Source organism: Parasteatoda tepidariorum, chromosome 4, assembly GCF_982258835.1.
Source record: "Parasteatoda tepidariorum strain Cologne lab strain chromosome 4, Ptep-v5.0, whole genome shotgun sequence".
Classification (NCBI taxonomy): domain Eukaryota; kingdom Metazoa; phylum Arthropoda; class Arachnida; order Araneae; family Theridiidae; genus Parasteatoda; species Parasteatoda tepidariorum.
The window spans coordinates 40,683,190-40,705,642 of NC_141758.1; the positions used below are offsets into that span (position 1 = coordinate 40,683,190).

At 29.0% G+C, this 22,453-nt stretch overlaps 2 protein-coding genes across 2 annotated transcripts in view; one reads left to right on the forward strand and one right to left on the reverse strand.

Annotated features, from left to right (window-relative positions):
- LOC107437685 (short-chain dehydrogenase/reductase family 16C member 6) overlaps positions 1-16,491 on the forward strand; it is a 66,300-nt gene extending 49,809 nt beyond the window's left edge. Inside the window, exon 4 of the mRNA XM_016049768.5 lies at positions 13,624-16,491. Coding sequence (XP_015905254.1) covers positions 13,624-13,768 — 145 coding nt within the window. The 3' untranslated portion in view covers positions 13,769-16,491. The remainder of the gene's footprint in view (positions 1-13,623) is intronic.
- Positions 16,492-21,057: 4,566 nt separating this feature from the next.
- On the reverse strand, positions 21,058-21,657 carry LOC147810909 (uncharacterized). Its single transcript, XM_087162152.1, has one exon. The coding sequence runs from the start codon at positions 21,655-21,657 to the stop codon at positions 21,058-21,060; it is 600 nt and encodes a 199-aa protein (XP_087018278.1).
- Between the last annotated feature and the right edge of the window lie 796 nt (positions 21,658-22,453).

The following is a 22,453-nucleotide window of genomic DNA, read 5'->3' on the forward strand; positions in this document are numbered from 1 at the left end:
TGAAATCGGCATATAAAATGAGCTGATTAAATACTCATTTTATATTTTTTTCTTAACGCACGCAATCAATAATATAGTTAAAAGTTATATATGTATATATATATAATATTTTTTTTAAAACAGAACTATGATCTACATTATGGTTTCTTAAAAAAATTTGGTGTAAGGACCTCATAATATTCACAAACATTTTGTGGGACCCCATAAGCAATGTACAAATCCTACAAGCTGCAAACTGACTGCGTCCCATACTAATTAAGTATGGTTATTTTGGCAGCTCCATGTTAGCTCATTTACAGTGAACTGCTCGATACGAATGTCTGGTCGATACGAATTTCGCGCCCGGTTTGCACTGACCACAGTGCCGACGTAAAATATCCTCAGTGGTAGATGAATTATGGGTCCGAGTCCCCTTGTCGTCAGGCTAACCATGGGAAGTTTTCGTGGTTTTCCTCTCCATGTAACGCAAATGCGGGTTAGCTCCATCAAAAATTCCTCCACGAAGACAAATTTCTTCCCAGGAGTTCCTTTGTCTTTTGGATTGGGTTCAAAATTACAAGGCTACGTAGTTGAACATTAGTAGTCGTAAACTCAAAATTGGGTCGGATCTTCAACGACTGTTATAAAATAAAAAAAATCTTCCCCATACACTTAGCATAGTTTTTTTCTTGCTTGAACAGTAGTTTTACTTAGTAAAAAAGAAAAATATTCTGGTCATACAGCTTTTCACTTTCCATACTCGTGAAAGGACACCAATCAAACACTAAGACGTTTTGATTCGTTAATCGAACATTTTCACAACTATATAACTTTCCTTACTATATCAGCTGTCAAAACATATAATGATTATGCGGCTTATGTGTGATGATTGTTCGTGAAAAAATACAATTCAGTTCAAAGAGAAAAAAAAAAAATTTTTCGATAATAGAAATTTAGAAATGGTGTATGCAATTTATATCTTCTCTAATTTGCACTTTATGCTATTTTTTGAATCCATTGTATGAGATTAGTCAACGGTGAATATGAAACGGAGAACTAAACATTTAAACTAAGACGGTAATTATGGATATATTTATAGCAGGGCTCGAAAAACAGCCCGTCCTCGGCGGTCAAAACTTCCCAGCGGACAATGAGTTTGTCGAATCCGACGTCCGCGCGGACAGCCAGTTTCCCGTTAATGCTCGTGATATATTTTTAAGTTTCGTTATCTTACAAGAGTCTAGCGCCTACTTCTAAAATGAACCTCTAATCTAAAAATACAGCAACATTCTGCGCATGGTGGAATTGATGTTTTCTCTGTCTGGGAGTACTGCAGCGGTCAAAAGGGGCTTTTCACCAATGAACTTACGAAAAAAAAACACATTACGTACTGGTCTGAAACAAGAAGCATTAAATGCAATTATGAACATCTACTTAAATGGAAAACCCTTTTCAGATTTCTGTGCAGAAACCTCTGTAAATCATTGGCTTGATTGTGGAACTGGCAAACGTTACATTTGATTCATTTAAAAAACGCTGTACTCTCGGATAAATTGACATTCCAGATAATTTGACCTTAGTCATTTAAATTATTTCATAAAAGAAGTAAATCATTTCATGAAAGAAATACTAGGTTACTATTAGCAACCTAGTATTTCTTTTATTACTGTATAATGTAATCCTAGTAACTACTAATTCATTGTGCAATTTATATAAATGTTTGTAATAAATAAGAAATTATATTTTATTTATTTAGAAGCTACGGGTTAGTTTCAAAGGAGGACGGGTACATTGTTGGACAAGCCGTCCTCGGGGACGGGTAAAATTTCTGAGATTTTTCGAGCCCTGATTTATAGGTTTAGCGTAGATTTTAGATTCACTGTGTAAGCACATACAATAATGGTTTTAGGCAATATGATGAATTGTCACAGTTTTTCCAAATGTGACATTTTTACATTAAACTGTTTCTTAGTATTTCTATCAAGATTGATACTTTACATGGTTTTTGAATTTCCACTAGATAATAGATCCAATACTCAGAAACAGCTTATTGCCATTTTGGTAATCGCAAAATTTATGAACCAACACAATGCATTGATAGAATAATTTAACAATTAATTCTGTACTATTTAAAAATGTATACTTACCTCATATTATTATTTTAAGGCCTACATATGTAATTACTCTACCATATATTACTTCAATAAATCAGTATTCCAATAAATTCTACTTCAAATTTTCTGCATGAATCAAATTTTGAAGAAAAAAAAAAGCGTTTTGAAAGAATAGCAATTTGTATTTAACGAAAGCATCAAGAGGGAAAAAATATTGTATTGAAATTTATATTGTAGTTTCATGTTTTTTTTCTACATTAAAAAATCTACTGTCGGTCTTTTAGGTGTTCTAATTTATGTAACATTTTGTTTTGATGTTGAAAAACTATAAGACTCAATAACTCAATAGCATGAATTGCAGAAACTGCGCAGGAAGTACGTAGGATGAAAGAAAATTGTCATTCGAGAATTATTAACTGATATACTTGTAAAAAAATGCATCTCTGCAGCGCGTTGGAATGCCATTGAGAATTTTTAAATAAAATGTGATGAAAGGACTATTTTTATTTATAAGTTAACGCTGCTTTTTTTTTCTTCCGAAATTTTAATTCGTTCGAAAGTTATTACAGTTTTAGGTATTTTTCTCACTTTCATTGACATACCAACTACATATCCAGTGTTGTAGAAAATTTTACTTCTCTCCTTCGAGATCTTTATCTTATACACTTGCTCTTGCGTGTCTAGCAAAATTAAAATAAAATAAACTTTATAGTTTGTTAATTTAAAATAAAATTAACTAACGAAATAAAATCGCGAAAGAAAGATTGAATGTTCTCAGATATAACATCTTAACATTTATATTAAAATTATAAAAAATATAAACATAATTAAAGAGTTCAGTCCTGATAAAAAAAAAACAGTTTCCTACCTTAATTGATTCATTAAGTTGTAGTTACTTATTTTTTCATTTTTATTGCGTTACATCTGTTTTCCTAACTTAAATTCTTTTTTTCTAAAGTACTGTTGATTAGTTTTCAAATCCGAGCATTCTAACGATTATCAAATTGTGTTTGCATAAAATTATAATAAATTATTTATTAAATACAGAATAATCTTATCTTTTTTCTGAAAAAAGAAACATCGACTTAAAACAAAAATACTATGACAAAAGAGGTTTGTTTTGTAAAAAATCTTACAAAACAAATATTAAACAATTAAAAAAATGTGTGTCTGAAAAATTGAAAACAAAAAGAAGAAAGATAAGTTTATTGGGTAAAAAACCTATGGATCAAACTGACTTAATGATTCTTAATGCAGTTATAGAGCCTCTTTTTAAGTTATCAAAAATAATTAATCACATGTTGCAAAAAGTCACTTTCACGCATAAATGCAGTTTTTATATAAGGATTAACAACATTCTATTTGACCTTGAATATTAATCTTTATATGATGCGAATGCCATCCTTTGCATCACTTCCTGTTGCCTTTTACTCCGATCTGCGTTACATCAATATGAGATTTCATGTAACTCGTATTTCTGTAATAATGAATAAAATCTACAGAGCCGCGTTTGACCGGTAAAGATAAATGAATATGGAAATTACGAATACGTGGAAGTGTTCAGAATATAAATATCTACTCCAAACGCATAATAAATGAGTATAAATGTCTACTAATAATGCATAGTAAATATCTACCTTGAAAACTAAAAAGAATTTTTTTAAGAAGAACTAAATGAGATTTTTTATTAACATTTAGTACGTTAAAAAGGATATATAGAAAAAATAGATAAATTTTAACTTCAGTTATCTTGTGATAAGTTATATAATATCAAAGTAAAAAAAATAAACTAGACGGCTTTTACAATTACGGCGTTTCCTACTTTATTTCTTTAGAATTTTGTTCTTTTTATTATAATAACCATGTTTTTTTCGTAGGGAGGGAAAAAAAAAGAAAGGAAAATAGATTACCATTAAATCGGCATCAAATATATCTACGCAATCATGAACAAAACTGAAATACTTATAGCTTGATTAAAAATGTTCAAAATAAAAGATAAAAAGGATTTTTTATGATTACTTTATTGCTCTTATTGGTCACTTACTATTAGATCTAGTAAAATATGTTTTTAAAAGTTTTTTGAGCAAGAGATATTACGTTTTTCTAAATTAAACTAAAAACACGGATCCGTACAGTAAAAAAAAAGTACAAATGTGTATCAAAAGAATTAAAAAAAAAGTGCTTTTATGAAAAGAATTAAAAAAAAAGTGGGAGACAAACTATTAAGCACCCTTCTTTAGTAAGTGGTAAAAAAGTGCTTGACCTCAAGCGTCGAAGTTAATGGAAAAAAGATAGTAAATGGTATGCATCACTTGTCTAGATTGCCATGTCTTATTGCTAATGGGCAAAAATTGCATATTTCTAGCATAAAAGCTATTACTCCTTATTAGCTTTCATGCTAGCTTCTAAGCTATGAGTTCTGTCTTCTGGTGTTTATCTCATTATATTCAGCATGAAAGAAATGGAAAAAATACCTCATTTGTCTAGATCAGAGGTTGCCAAAGTGGTCTATGTAGACCTCCAGGGGTCTATTTAACAAAAGCGGGGGTCGATCTGAGCCAGGAGGTCGAATGGGGGTCGATCCGAATCTGAAGGGTCGACTGGGGGTTGAAGAAAAAACAGTTCCTTATACACAAATCACACATACCTAACTAAGTATGTAAAATTTGTGAATTTCTTTATAATTGACTCAATATCAGTTTCTTCATAAAACATATATTAATAAACGTATATTTATTTGGGTGAAACAAGTATTTACGTACCAGCGCGCAGTGGCACGTACTCTGCCCTTCTGGTTTATAAGTCATATGCATATGTGCGCTTGTCCAAATGTCACGTGTGACGAGCATTGACGTTACAAACGCAAATATCATACGCAGTTTCAGCTATCTTTGCAAACTGTAAACAGTGTTGAATATTTGCAGTGTCATTATTAAAACTTCTATAGTTTTGGATAATTAGTTATTGTTTCGATAAAACCATTCGTTTAGTTTAGATATCAATTTTAATTATCAATGCATGTAAAAAAAGAAGGTAAGCATTAATAATATGGCAGCAATATATAATTAATGTACATCCCGCCACAAAATTATGGCACTCTTTGTATTTTTTTACGAAAATTACAAAATTGCCAAATTTCAACAAAAATTAAAATTGACCAATTTTGACGAAAATTAAAATTGACCAATTTTGAAATCAATATAGCGAACCTTGCAAAAAAAAACACCCTGCGCACCCATCTCATTGATTAATAAGCAATAAATCTTTAGTTACTTTACTTATTATTTCTACTTATTCAAAATTACTTTTTATTTAATAAATATTAAGGTATTTAAATTTCAACATTAATGTATTTTTCATAAAACTATAGTTACACAATGTACTATTATTTTAATAAATGTTTAAAATCATAAAATAAATGTACAAACACAGTATCTAATAGAGTTTTATTTTAATTAACCGAAAATAACTGTTATGGGGGTCGATGAAGATTTCCAAAAATTATATAAGGGTCGATGATCAAAAAAGTTTGACGACCCCTGGTCTAGATAGCTTTGCATAACTCTCACCCTTTTCTCAACCAAACTCGGTGAGTGAGGTTGTGCTACTATTTGCCATTTATTAGGATGAGGATACGGTATATAAGAGTAGCTATTGGGTAGAACTTTTTTTTGGAGGTTTAACGATATTTGCTATATCTTTACTGTGATATTATAATTTTTTATTTTAATTTCACACCCATTATTTTTTTTAAACTATATCTTTATAGATGACTAATAAAAAAAACTCTTAACTTTTCAGTAATAAATTTTATTTTTATCAATGCATTGCCGGTATAAATGACGGATTATTGATTCTGTCACAATCTAATTATTATTAGGGTAAAAAGAAGTCTTTAATTCTCGGAATCCGAGGGTTCTTTTGGGTACCAGGAAAAAAACTTTTTGGGTATCGCTGTGGTTTGCGAAAAAAAAAAATTTATTAAATACTCAAAAACTTCCAAAATTTAAATATAAAAACTGCGCTACTATTGATTTAAAATTCTGTTTATTTTAACGCTGCTAAAGCGGTATTTTGAGAATGCTTTGCCTTTAAAAGTTGACATAAACAATTTTTTTTCGTCATTTACGATTTTTATATGTGTTGACAATGAATAAAATGCTGCTGGTTTATGTAATCTAAAAGTGAAAAGTATAGAAAGTGAATACTTTATATTCTTATGTAAACGAATTATCTGTGCATTCATAATTAAATTCGAATGTGCTGATAATGAATTAGAATGCTGTTTTGTTTTTTGCATTCTAAGTGGATATTACACACTGCTAAAAATGTCTTTGTCCTTCTCGTTACTCATAGATACTTCAGACGATCACAAACTTAAATAATTTATTCATTTCATTACGGATATTCATCTAATGTAAAACTCATCCAATTATCCTTGGGACAAACAAGCTATAAGCGCGTTGCAACAAAGAGCTTCCAAAAATACCCGTTAGTCATCAACATCATCATTTTTGTTGGATTTCTTTGCTCAAACAACAGATTAAAACTAAAAGAATATTTGAAGAAAGTATTGAACGATATAAAAGAGCCCTTTAACAGTTGTTCAAAATTAAAATTTGGCGAGGTGGTGAATATTTTCATTTTTCTAAAACTTATATTTTAACGAATTCCGCGCCGACCGATCTGTGTAGAGGGCAGGGAACTGTCCTTTCATCAGACAGGTCCTGGCTTCGAATCCCGGGCAAGGCATGGATGTTTCTTTCTCTCTCTGCGTGTTCTATGTCCTTTCTCCTTTGTGTGTGAAAGTGACCCGCCCTATTAACGGGTTGTGGTTGTGTGAATGGCGTGGCAAAAGTCGAATTCCTGGCCGTAGATGGCGCCACTGAAAAACAGGAACAATCGCACCCTCTGCCTAAACTGGCATAAGACAAATAAATAAATTTTGCGGAATTAAAACAGAAACCTTTAACATTAATGAGAGATCACATGAGAACGTAAAAATCATTTCTGACATTGAACAAATAAAATAGAGGCGTTTAATACGTTTTTATTTACTCTACAAAAGAAATTCGAGAGCCGGGATAGCCTGGTTGGTAGGACGTTGGACTCGGGTTCACGTTCGCAAGAATGGGAGTTCGAATTCTGCCGGCCGAAGAATCTCCGTGTATTAAATGGTGACTGGTACAGGTTAAATTTGTCGGAGTCATAAAGTCATCTTATTCTCATAACAAATCAATACCTCTGGGAGTACTGAATTGGAGATTGATCGTTCTTTATCTCAGGTCAAAGTTACGATCGGCAGATGGATGAAAGGTGAGTGAATGAGTCTTTCCTGTGAAACGGGTTATGACGTATGTGTGTGGCAAAATCATATTCTTCGCCATAGGTGACGCCACTGAAAAACAAGCTCACCCTCTGCCTTAAAAATTCGCTTGATTACAAGCAGGTTTGCTGATATTGGCAATTGTAACAACAACATCGACACACAGAAATTCGAAGAGGTATCGAAGCCTTGATACGAGAAAAAGCAAACATCAGCTGGAATTTCTTCAACCGCGGTAAAAATAGTATATGATTTGCATATTCTTGATTTTTCTTCCGTTTCTTTTCCATTTATTTATTTTTTTCTTAATTTACATGTACGCTTTTAATTTTTAAAAAGTCAATCGTTCATTTTGCAATAATTTTTTTGTCATTCATTTTGTGATTTCTAATAATGAACTAACTTAATTAATAAACTAATTTTATTTACGTGTACTTAGATTTACAATTACTAGTTCAAAGTATGAAGTAAGCGATGCTTTCTCTCAGATTTTTTACCTTCTGATTTAATCTATATGAAAAAGTAAACATTTAAAATTGTATGAAGGGCCATAATTTTGGGTGACAAGCTGGGCAATAACCCTGGCCTGAAAAAACATTTGTTAAATTCACTAGTTTATTCAGGTTGATAAGATTTGGCGCATGGTTAGAATCTTAATACAGTTTTTAAAGTTAACTAATGAATTTGTAATATTTGTGTGACTTTATACCTATCAAATTTGCAGCTTATTTTGTTGAAGAAAAAGAAAATGGAAATATTTTTTTCCGCCTAGGGCAGGCAACTAAATTCCTAGCTATGCTCCTGATACTATCTTTCTTCAGAGCAAATGTGTAATAAAATAACAAGTTTATTTAATTTAAAAAAGAACAACTAGATAATCTTATTCTTTAAAAAAAAAAGAAAGAAAAAACTATAAGGCTCCATTTTTTTTGTTTCACTAACCAACATCCGTGATTGCTAATTAAAAATAAATGAGAAATAATTTTACTTTTTAACAATGTAAGAAGGTAACTTTTTTTATTATGACAGTACAAATTGGAAACTTACTTTTATTTCTAAAGAATTAAGTATTTTTTTAATATAGTTTTTTTAAATCTCAGTATAAATATTAAAATTTATATCTGGTAACATCTAATCTCTCTCCTATTTTGTTATCGTAATTTTTGACACCAATTCAAGAGCGAGCTTATAAAATGAAGATCTCGAGAGAAATAAATAAATTTTGTTGCAGTGAATGAATATTCATTATTTAAAGCGAAATTATAGCGAAGAAGCACTTAAAATTGCAATAACTTTCGAATAAATTGGAATTTCATTATTTGAAATTTCAATTCAATCGATGCATATCTATGGGTTACAGAGCCATCTGCATGGTATCCTTTAATTACAAGTTTAATGATTAATAATTCTCTAAACTAACTCTTTTATTACATAAATTTAATCTAATCTAATTATAAAAATCTCTAATTATATAAATCTAATCTAATCTAATTATATAAATCTAATCTAATCTAATCTAATTATGTAAATCTAATCTAATCTAATTAAATAAATTTCTAATTATATAAATCTAATCTAATCTAATTATATAAATCTAATCTAATCTAATTATATAAATCTCTAGTTATTTAAAGTTTACGAACCCTTGTTTAATCTATACTCTCATCAATGTATTTTTCGATGTATTTTCTCATTTGTAAACGTTATGAATTATAAATTTAGCACTGATTATACAAATTTACCACTATTTTAACGCAATAGGAAAACTTTATAACTTCACAGTAGTGTTTCACCTTAATATTTTTATTTTAATGTATAAATTTTCATTTTTGAATAAAAAGAAATTGAAAATTTCTTCATAATACGGAAAATAAATAAATATATCAGAATAACTTAGTTTTAATTTGCTCTTAAACTTTGCTTCTTTTTTTGAAAAAACTCCTGCTATAACTTTTGTTGAAAAATAATAGCTTCCCACCTAATTGTAATGTATTGTGTGTATTTTTGTTTATTTTGACCAGTGGTTACTAATAGTAGTTACTAATCCGTACTAATAGTAATTACTATCCGTAGTTACTAATAGTTACTATTAAGGGTTAAAATATGCATAAATACTTAACAATATAAATTTTTAATGCAGTTTTTGCAGAATAAACGGAACAAAGCATTAAAAAACTTAGTTATTCAATTTATTTCTACACCTTTTGAACTAGGCGTACTGTTGAGCCTCTTTCTGCCAATTAGTAGGTGTTTTCTATTATTAATTTGTGAAAAGATTCCTTTGTTCCCTATTCGAATTCGGTAGAGCACATCACGAAAGCAGGAAATCGTCTGTCAAAAAAATGAAATTAAATAAAATAGAAAAGGCTTAGTAAGAAGTGTTCGACCTAAATTCTGGCACTGATTGACATATGACATTAAAAGTAAAATAAATCTAAAAACAAATAAAAAAAAAACTATGTAGCGTTATTTGATTTTTCACTGTTAAATGGAGATAATTATTACGAATGATTAATATTTTAATTTATTGGTTCATTATATATATTCTCATTGCCGAATGATGAAAAATATTATGGTTCGTTTGAAATGCACTCATGCAAACGAGAATTGAAATCGTTTTCGCAGTTCAAGAAGTCTAATTGCGTTTCAAGTCTAATTTGCGTTTCTTTTTATCCTTCATCTCATAGTTCGAGGCTTCAGCTAACATTCCGTCTGCTCGAAAATTATGCTCAGCGCAATTACAAAATTATCAGAATCATTAGTATGTTATAATTACGAATAGAAACCGCAATCTTTTTTAGCATATTTAAGCAGTGTAACAAAATAAAAACGGAAAATCAACAGAAAAAAATTTATCTGATTTTAAAACTAATAATTTTTTATTTTTGAAATTAATAAGCATGGCTGTGTAATTAATTTGAACCTAACCCAATTGAATGACCCAATTTACAGAAGTATCTAAGATTAATTGATTAAAAACTTAGTTAAAGAACTACTGTGTGAAGATTTTATGTGAAAGTCTAGTCAATTTGAGTTAAATTAGTTTTAGAATTTTGAACAATTTCTCGTTTTATTAGTATACGGACAAAATCTCGCGTGGACAAAATATAGTGACTAAATTTAGGTGCTAATTAAATGCCTAAAATAATAAAAAATATAAAACGAATGATACGAAATAAAATTTCGTAATGAACTTATACACACTTGCAAATATTAAGAAAGAAAAAGAATTTTCAGCTGCTTCTTGCCAATTGTACTTAAATAATTCTTTCATGTCAAAACACAGAATAGTTATTCCGTATCTTCATCCACTGAAAAAATCTCAATCTTTTCAAAAATGTCACTTTGAGCCTTCTTGCAATCATCATCAAATATAGTAGTAAATAAGTGAAACTCATAAAATTTGAGTCGATTTTGATGAAAACTACACAAGTCGTAATAGTCAAAATGTTGAAATCGTGCAAAACTGTACTATCAATTTGGGCTGTGTTATGTTATCATAAAATTGAATACAAAAAGTTATTAAATTTTTCGGTGCAGTTTTGTTCTTATTAAACTAACAGAAAAATCAGTTAAATGTTGAACCTTAAATACGGTGCAAATCGAACCATGTTTCTGCTTGAGTGGAATTATATTATCGTATAATAGAATTTAAAAAAAAGAAAAAGAATATAATTCAACTTTACTACGATATGAGTGAAGGGTCAATTCGTAAAGGACAATTCATCACCCAAAATTCGTCGTAGTGACAAATCGTCGAGGGCAAAATTCGTCGCAGCGATTATTCGTTATGGGTACAAACGTTGATGTCAATACATATTTTGTTATTCAAAAATTTTATTTTTGGAGAATAATTTTTATGTTTATTATCAATACATTTCACATTTTCAAACTCTCAATCATTCAATTTTCAGTTATAAAACTTTAACTCGGTATGAATGTTAAGCGGCAAAAAACCCAATCAATCAACATATTTTGCGATTTCAAACTGTCATCTGTGGTTTAACCCCTTAGCTCTCAGCATAATAATTTCTTGAAAAAGGTATAAATTAAATATAATATAATTTTATATTTAGTATCTATTTTGGCTTAGCAAAATATTTGTTTCTGTCATAATATATTTGCAACGAGAAATATCATAACATGTAATATTTCAAGACAAGAAACTATGTTTTGGTTCAGTCAATTTGAGCGATATTATAGTTCACCACACTTCAAAATTTCAATAGTTTAAAGTTACATGTAAATTGGCCAATTATTTTAGGAACGAACCAAAAAAATAAAAATATCAACATCGATAAATAAAAACCATTAGTCATTTAAATTCAAACCATCGTTTCTTTTTTATAATTAAATTTATACAACCGATAATGCAATGAATAATTGAGAAAGTCACAAAATGGAATTCTTACTTTTTTATTACAGAAACAGACTTGCTCATTAAAAAAAATTTCAAAAAAAACAAACAAAATGCACGGATTATAAGCAAGGCAAATTTTGGCATTGAACAAGTGAATATAATTAGAATATATTTGCTTCCAGGCAAGAAAGAAACCCACGTCAATGGAAATTTTTTGTTCCTTTTCACTTTTTTTCTGTTCTTTTTATCGTTGAAAGAAATGTAAATAAACAAACAGAAGGTAAACGACACCGTGCATAACATGTAATCCAGTATTAAATTTCTCGAAGTAATGCAATAATGCTCTAGCTGATGTTACTATTTCCAAGGTTATGCAAATCGAATATCACCTTCAGTTTTATTCTTAATTTCACGAAAGTATTTTTTTTCCTTCCGTCTACCTTTTCTTACAGGAAAAATATTTCATATAGTGGTTATTTTATAGTTGTTAATAATATGTAATAAATTTATAATAGAAACGGAATGAAGGTCATTACGTTTTTTTAAGATAGGTCAAATGACTGAGATGTTAAAATAATTATAAGGTAGACTGTATTACGTCGTTTGATATACATGTTCTTATAATGCATTCAAGGAACTGTTATTTATACACTTATAGTCAGAGCCTGTTTTATCAAGATAACGTTCGAAATTGGCTTCAACCTTTATACGGTACCCATTTGAATTAAGTTATTCTGTAAACTACTCTTTCTTATACCTAATGTTGCTGATGTTATGCTTCAACCTGAACAGCAACGTGGTTCAATTCAACACTGTTTTAAGGTTGCAGCAAACTAGTATATTATGATTCAAAGGTACTAATATTATTATGGTTCAATTATGACTGAACTTATCGGATTTTAATAACTCGTTTAAAAGATTCATAAGAAAGTATTTGAATATTTCCTTTTATTTATTTGAATTTGTTTTAAAATATTTATAATCAAAAACTACATTCAATTAACCTAAAGTAGTTTCTTCATTGTACTTTGCTGATTTGGTAACGAAATTGATGAGTTTTGCAAGTTAGTTGCATAGAGTAATAAATATATATTTATAACTCTATGGTTAGTTGCCAAATCAGTAAACTACGATAAAACAAAGGCCAGGATAGGCTGGTCGGTTGGGCCCTGGGCCCATGTCCGAAAGTTCGTGGGTTCGAACCCCGCCGGCAGAAGACTGATTCACTTTAAATCTGTCGAGTCGCAAATGTCCTCCATGTTCCCATATCAAATCAATACCTCTGTGGGTACTGGATTGGAGATCGATCGTTCTCTGATTCATGTCAAAATTACGATCTGTGGATGAATGAATGGATGTATGAATGAGTCCACCTTATAAACACCATATAAGGTGTGACGTATGATGTGGCGAAGTCGAATTCTTGACCATAAATGACGCCACTGAAGAACAAGAATCGCACACTCTGCCTTTAATTTGCTCGGTTTCACCAAGCAGGCTTGCCCGTGTGGCAAGTGGCATTAGAACCAACGAACGATAAAACCACGAAGTCTAGCCTATTTGAATGCATTTATTTGACAATAATTATTAGAAAACATAAAATTAAGACAATTTAGATAAATTAAAAATAAAATAAAAGGCGGCAGTTTAAATGTATAACAACAGCCCCCAGAGGGCGAACAGCAAAAGACAATTAGTGTTCAGTTAAAAAATGTTTCTGAAATTTGAAATTAAAGAATTTTGTTAAGTTAGAAATTGTTTTTTCTTTAAACTATTACTAAATTTTCTTTCCCGTTTTTACTTTTTATTAAAATTAATTTTTCTTTCTTTTTTTTCTTCTACAGAATATTCCCAGTGACTGCAGTTATGTTGGCAATGCACAGTTGGAGAATTTCTACTGCAATGATGGCTTTTAAAGGTCGCGAGAGCTTGCAAAATACAAACTTTCCAGTTACCGACTATGAAGACACTAAAGTTAAAAGTTTATGAAAAAAATATAATCTAGGCTTAAATAAGTAGTGGGCCTAAATGATCATAACGGATGATTTTTATTTTCGCTTCCATTATATATTTAAGTGGTTCTCTATTTATAAGAGTTTTGTATATATGTAACTATATATAACGTGTCATCTGATATACTGTTAAAAATTGATTATTGTTGATATTTACAGACTTTCGGCAGTATTATCCAGAAACCCAGTGTCCCTGGACAACATTTGCCATACTTTTATTACTTAAAAATAGTATTTTATGATTTTTTTTTCTATTTGCATAATGTTACGTAGGGATTATCTATGTAAAATTATAAATGAATGTACCCTCGTTGGGCAGAGTGCTTAATAACAATGAAAAATTGTAAGAAAGGCATGGAATTTGATTCAATAAGTTACCGTTTGGACAGTTTTATGACAAGCTAATATCTGATTAGTTATAGTTTTAAGGTAATCATATTATGGAATAATGAAAAATAGTCAAACTATAATATTCAAGTTAAATCAATTTATTATTTTTTAAAAACTCTTTAATGCTTTAATAAGTTTATTTTTTACTAAGTTACATACTTCTGATAAAGAAAATTGCGTTTTTTGACAAAGCTTGGATACCAGAAGGATACAATAGAGAAGTCTAAGCTGATGTAATTTTATTTACTTGTCCACTTTCAATCCTTTATTAGAAACATAACAACTAATGGGAAAAGCTACTGGGATGGAAATACATATCGCTTGGAATAGTGCAAACGGCCAGTTGCCATTCACAACTACAGAATTACTACAGTTGATTGATTTATTCTACTCAGGGATGTAGTTCAGCCTCTTGCTTGGACATTTCGATGGAAAAGTTTAAAATATAATTGCCAAAAAGATATCTAGCAAAACAACTAAAAGTTCATAGTTTATCGTATTTTTCAAATTTAATTTCCTTTTTAAATGAAAATAGCCAAAGAGAATTTTAGTTTCAAATATAAAGAATTATAAGAGACGTAAAATTTCCCTAAAATTAGAATACTTAAAATTTATAATGTACTTTCGTGAAAAATGCCTCTTTATGTGGTGTAAGATTTTAGTAATTTATTTATTTATTACTTTTTTTGTCAAAGAATTTCCCTTTCCATTTAAGTGCAAATTATATTCTTTTCTAAGGATTTAATTTTCAAAGGACTTTTGGAAATTACATTCGTTTCAAGATGAAGATAATAAAATTTTATAACAGGAAAAGAAAACATGATTTTTGCAACAAAATTAAACGTATTTTAGATGCTATTATGTTTTTTTTTTTTTTAAATTTAAAGTCGAAATATTTATTTTGGATTGTTTTAAAAATATTTTTGATTAAAAATCAAGGAGTGGGGTTTTAGTTATCCAGAGCTATTTCAGGTTAAAAAATTTTCTTGAATATTTAATCTTTTAACTTAATTTTTTTTAACTTAATACTTCACCATCCATTGATATCATAGATTGATTAAAGATTACACCATCCATGATTAAAGCAAGGTTTTCCTATGTTTTTAATCAGGATCTAAAATCTTTAACAGATCGATTTCATGATCCTATTGAATTATAATACTTTCGAAAAAAGAGATTGTTTAAGAAACATTCATGAAAACAAAAATTTACAATTTCACAATAAGGACTGTCGAATAAAGTAAAAGGTGGCATTTACCAGCTGTTCCGTAAAGAGCTCCCGAACGATTCCTTGTCAAAAAGGAATACGCACCAAAGGTAAAGAAAGCCCATAAGCGAGGAAAAATCGGAAATAATAAGGAAGAAAACAGAGAGGTGTTGGTAGGCGATTATGTGAAACATTTCAAAATTGCATCAGGCATTGATTTTTTTTCTCCATCGCTTCGTCAAGGAAAAACTAAAATTCTCTTACATGACTTTTTAGGGTTCAATAGCAATACCAACCTTCAATAGCAGTATGTAGCTCAATGGGAATTACACTCTCAATACCTTAGAAAGTATCGAAATACTTAATTTGAATCGTAAACGTATCAAATAATACCTATGACGAAATGATAATTCAATGGTTGCTTATGGTATGAGTTAATGATGTAGTTTCACAAGATTGTAACTCAATGATTACTAATCTTACCAACGCATCAGAATATTTAATTTGTGCCTTAAAAGTATCAAATAATGTCATGATAATTCAATGGTTGTTTATTGTTTATGGTATCCGTAGTTTCATCAGCACGTAGCTCAATGCGAACTTCTCTATCCTAAGTCGTTCTCTATTACGGAAAGTCAGTTTGTACTGTGAAAGTATCTGATTATAGTAATGGTGACATGATAATTTAATGCTTAATTACGATTTATTACAAGCTAATATAATCACATAGCTGAGGATTGATTCTGATTAATTGAATGATAATTTTATACATTTTATGAGAAGTTTTATTCAAGTTGTAAATTTAAAAGTGGCATTTGTCATTATAGAACAAAAGGAGTGAATCACCAATCGGTGATTGAAGATTTTGATCGTGAAATAATAGGGAGATCTTGTTTGTTCAATGTTGTTATGTTTGCCTGTTTAGCAGGCTGTTTAGGCAGAGGGGAGATTAAGTTTTAAAATTTTTGACAACATTGAAAATAAACTTTTTGTGTAAAATTGTACAGAAAGAGGGTATTATTTTAATTTGTGTACATATGTATTGTCTTGTTTGCTGTAGAGTCTTTTTATGTCTTATAATAATAAAATAAATGTTAATTAAAGTTTCAGTGATTATTTTATACTGTTTGTGGCAAAAATATAATAATCCACTTTAGAGAATATTAAACACAATATTAATTAAATAATGTAAATTAAAGCGAAGTTTTAATTTTACAGAAGTTAGATATATTTCTATATTTTCCATATACTAATTTTATTTCCATAAAAAGTTACAATATTATAGGTATTTTAAAATTTTAAACCTAATTATTTTATACCATCACATGGTTTGCAGATTACATTGTAATTTTATTAAAGTTTGTTGAAAAAAGTTTTAACTTAGGAAAGGAGGAAATGTGTCTAAACAAATTAGGATCTGCATCTTCTGGTTGAGAAAAAATACAATCGTGAAACAATTATTTTTTTCCCAACATGTTGGTTTTCATAAAGAGGTATATTTTTAAATTAATAAGTGCCGACGATATTTTAAGTTACCAAATCAGACACAAAAACATACTTTTTCTGCATAAACATACCTTTTTAACATACATAACATAAACATACATTTCCGACCCCCAAAATATAGAGGATAGCTGCAGTTTGTGAAATATGGTCCCAATAGTTTGGTCAGGAGAGCGTTCCAAAGATTGGTATAGTTTAAAAAAGTCAGATATTTAAAATTCGATTTCTTTGGAATTATTCGACCGATTTCGCTCAAATTTTGTATTTTGCCATGCAAAGTTATATTCTTCAAAATGATACAAAAAACTGAACATCTTAAATTTCAAAATTTTTTCAACCATTATTAAAAAATTAATAAATATTTACTAAATATTAAAAAATAATAAATATTATTAAAAAAATAATAAAAGTTACTTTTTGCATGTCATTATCTTTGGATAGACGAATTTTATAATTAAGTTCAAACATTTTTCAATTTGCATAAAAAGTTCTGCAGATATAGCGAAATACGCATTAAGGGGTCAAAACTTTGGACCGCTCTCCTGACCAAACTATTGGGATTGGGACCATTTCCTAGATTGCGACCCCCCCCCCCCATATTTTTGGGATCCCAAAAATATCTAGAACGATCATTAGTTATTTAGGGTAGCCCGTTTTCTATATTGCTCACTGGATGTACATATTGCTAAATTAAAACATGTGATACGAATCTCTTTTTTTTTTCAAAAGAGGAAATGCTTCCTTTATTTTTAATAATTAATCTGATTTTCTTAATTTTATTTTAAACTGAAGTTGTAGAAATATGCATGAAAAATCGCAAAATTAATTTTGCAGGTATTCAGAGTTTATTAAGGACGGTACTTACTAAATGATAAAAAAAAAGATTGCAAGTTAAGATGTTTTGAGAGGATGACTTCAAATATGATAATTAATTTGTGGAGACTATATTTGAAGTTACAAAATCAGAGAATTAAAGACTAAATCAGAGAAAAACAGTTGTTCTCTGTATAAATATACTTTCTTTGTGACTGATTTGTAATTTTGACAGGGTGGGGGTTAACTATTATGTGAAAAATATGTTTCTAATTGTTTAGTTAAGAGAACGGTCAAAAGTTTGGGATGCTTAATAATAATTTTATTTTTTGTATATTTCGCTGCATCTAAAGTTTTTAAACGTTGCGTATCGAACATTCTTTTTTTTTTTTTTTTTTTTTTTTTTGCGCACATATATAAAGTTCATTCATTAAAAGATCATTCCACCTAATAAATATTTATTTATTTATTACTTTATCTAATAATGGACAAAAGTTTTTTGATTGTAAATTGTAGAAAATGTTTTACACCATAAAAACTAATAATTAATTCATTTTGTTGTCATATTGCAACTCTAATGACAAACTACAAAATTTGAGCGAAGTTGATCCAATAGTTTTTTCGAGTAGTAGGATTTCAAAAACGCTGTATTTATAAACTTAAATCTCTTTAAGAACTGGATGATATCTGTATTTTTTTGCGAGTGTACATTTATTATTCTATACTTTATTGTTGAAAATATATATTTATTTCTAGGTCAATAAAATATAGTTAATTGTTCCCGGGTTATTTTATATAATAAAAAAATGATGCTAATTGTAAATTAATAATAATGAACAAAAAAGGAAAAACTGTTTTATCGATATCCTTTTTTTTTAAAATAATAAATTTTTTCAAAAAGGAGTTATTTTTTCGATTTGGTAGGAAAGTTACGAAAATATTAACGATCACGATAATCTTGTCTGTAAAGTCAGAGTTTATTATCGAGCATGTTAGTAATAAATTATGATTATAATTTTTTAAAGCATTCTACGCTATATCTATTATTAATTTTATATAAAGTCTAATACATTATTTTACAAACGTAAGAAAGTTCTGCATTGAAAATAATAAATGTTTGAAAATAAACTGATTATTAGTTAACAGATGGCGCTTAAAAACTTTTGAAAAATACTGAAATAAACATTTTAAATCACTCCTATACGAAATTTAATTCTTTTGGAATATACTTATGATAAGAAAATTTAAATATTGAAAAATATTAGTTAGTGAAATATACTGCAGAAAGAGTTTAATAATTATTTAGTTTTACCACATAGAAAGTTTTTTTTATGAATAATTGTAACATAATTATTTTACACATTCTTTGATGATTTTCCATTAAAAGAATATAGATGGCGCCATATATCTGTTCTACATTGATAACATTTCGAAGTAAAGGAATACAAATAAAACATTTTCCTTTGTTGGCGTGCATGATTATTAATATATTAATATAGAGTCGAATTTAACCACTGACATGGCAAGAAAAAGTGTTGCATATATTAATATTACGTTAATCTCTTTTTATGATATTAATTGGAATAGCTTATTAATTGCAAATGATTATGAAAACTTTTTGTATGTATGATTGAGAGAATTTGTATTTAATATTTACCATATAAATTGTATTTATAATCTGGAAATCGGAAATTTGTGAATTTTATTATTTGGAAAAAGTTATTTCGAATTTATGTTTAATTTTTCTTAAAATATGTATATTATATTAAATAAATTTTTTTTATAATATTGAGACAACTTATTAATTGTAAATAATTATGAGAATTTTAAAACAAATTAAAAAGTTATGTAAGAAGCATGAATAAAGTCAGATAAATTAGTGAAAATTATAAAGCATTTTAGATACACGTTTTTAAAATAGCTCAAATTAATTGATAAATTTACTAAAATGATAGGAAGTAAAAAAAAAAAAAAAATTATATAAACAAAAGAGTTGACAGGTCTTAAAACATATTTACAACCAAATTATGAAATAAATATGGATGACTTGAATGTTACGTTCACTGCAACAAATAGAATATTACTATGAAGGTAATTTAAAAAATTTTGATTTAGACTGTCAAATGCCAATTTTATTCTATAAAAGGTGATAACCGTAACATTTGCCAAAATAAAAGCTGTATAACTAAATATGCATACATACATTAAAGAATTAAGTTTCTAAATTAAAAAATTTCTTAAAAATTTGAATTATATTTATTTGAAATGCATGCGAAATTAATATTATTAAATAAGTAAAATTTAAACATCTATGTGAATACATAGATTAATAAATATGAATGTTAAATAAAAGTTTATGTATGGGATAAGTATGTTTTAAAGAATTCTAAAAAAATTCATGTTGCACTTTCTTATCGAATAAAATAGGAATCTGAGATTTTAAGATAAATTCATATATAACACCTAAAAAAAATTGTTCCTCTCCATTTTAAAATGAAAATTAGAAATTTAAAATTCTAAAATAATTTAGCTATTCTATATATTAAAATTCTGGAAACTAAACATAATATTGACCCTTTTAACATACCCCTACACTGTACTATGATAACACTACACATTAATATAGCACTACATTACTAACGTTAAGAAATAATCTAATATTATTATTAGATAATAGATACCTTATTATCTAATAATAAGGTAACTTAATTTTCTCAAATAATTAATGCATAAAACTATAGTTAAAAACTAATTAATGATGATGTTGACAAATATAAACAAGATAAAATCTCAAGTCAAAATAAATCTGAGTTTAAACTAAAACTCTGTGCAGATTTAAAATTAAATAAGTTAGTTACATAATTTATTCCTATTTAGTAGTTAAAAACTAAAGCTTATGAGAATTAGCATTGAGGGGGAGGAACCCTCTCATATTAAGTTGAAGACAACTATGACAACAATAAACTTAAACATTTATTTAACAACTGAACATAACAAGCTAAAAACAGAAACATAAAAATTAAGTAAGACTGTGTGGGATAGAGACTGAGTAAAGTTCGAAGCTTCTTAAATACTGGGGCAGTTCCAAGGTTGCCGATCGTGTGTTTGTAATCCCGTTGATTCTTTTGGCGCCTACGCACCACGCCTGGCGCCACATCACTCCCCACCGGAGTTTCATAGTCGTCAGATTCTGAAACGAACTCTTCTACCATACCAAGTAACGTACTTCTTTGGGTCCGGTACCTTTTCTGGCAAAGGAGACTCGGTAGTTGTAGTTGAAGAAAGGTCAGACTTGCAAGGAGAATCATCGTGGAATAAAGTATGGGGCTCGTCCACTGGCAAATACGCTGGTTTCAACCTGTCAAATCCGTAGACATTTGAGCTATTTTTTCCATAAGTGAATCTCTATTTACAACTTCATAACAACTCGAAGTTGCAGAAAAACTAGTTACTTCAGAAACCTTATCTGCCAAAGTTGACAAAGTGTCTAAACCTTCCGTACTAACACTTAAAATAGACTGAATAGATGAGGGTAAATGAGATAGCCAAATAGATTTAATAACCTCATTTGAAAAATTAGATCCTGCTAATTCTCGCATATGTCGCAACAAGGCAGACGGCTTAGAATCCCCCAATGCAAGGTCCTGAAGTAAAGTTTGAATTCTTTTACTCTCGGACAAGGAAAATTCTGCAATAAGTCTATCCTTAACGGCAGTGTAAGGCTTTTCCAAATTTGGGTTTCTGACCAAGTCCGCAATTACTTGCATAATATTCTGATCAAGAACAGAGATTAAACAGCAATACATAGTAGATTCAGAAGTAATCCCTGATAATTTAAAATTAGCCTCAATCTGCGTAAAATATAGACTTGGATTATCAATCCAAAATCCAGGTAAGCGAAGGCCAATTTTATGAATTTCAGTTTCAGTTCCCGTTTTATCTTTATCAGTCATTGTAACACAAAACTAAGCAACTAGTTAAAGATTCACTCATGAAAATTTTCAAACTAAACTAGTTGTATATATATATACATTAGAACAATTCAATAACTAGAGAATATATGGAAATATTCACAATAAAAATAAGTATTTACATGACTAAGAATGATTCAGAACTACAAATATTATACTAAGAAATATATACAACAGCATTTAAAGTTCGTATATTCAAATTCAATAACTACTAATTAAAGTCTCTTACAATAATGTCTAAAAATTTCAGTCTAACATTATACAATAAAAAGATATTACTATACATTAAGTTTAAATTTTAAGTAGTGCAAAGCAAAGCAGTTGACCAAATAAGAGAGGAAATTGTACATTACCAAATTCAAGCAGTTATTCCAAATTGTAAAACAACGGATAATAGCGTATCCAAAAACATAATAAACACAAGGGTCACCAATTGAGGGGGAGGAACCCTCTCATATTAAGTTGAAGACAACTATGACAACAATAAACTTAAACATTTATTTAACAACTGAACATAACAAGCTAAAAACAGAAACATAAAAATTAAGTAAGACGGTGTGGGATAGAGACTGAGTAAAGTTCGAAGCTTCTTAAATACTGGGGCAGTTCCAAGGTTGCCGATCGTGTGTTTGTAATCCCGTTGATTCTTTTGGCGCCTACGCACCATGCCTGGCGCCACATCAAGTTTATTGTTGTCATAGTTGTCTTCAACTTAATATGAGAGGGTTCCTCCCCCTCAATTGGTGACCCGGACGTGATGTGAACACGCCTACCTTGG

Coding starts and splice junctions, on each gene's coding strand:
- LOC147810909 (XM_087162152.1), bottom strand. CDS start 21,657: ATGACTGATAAAGATAAAACGGGAACTGAAACTGAAATTCATAAAATT.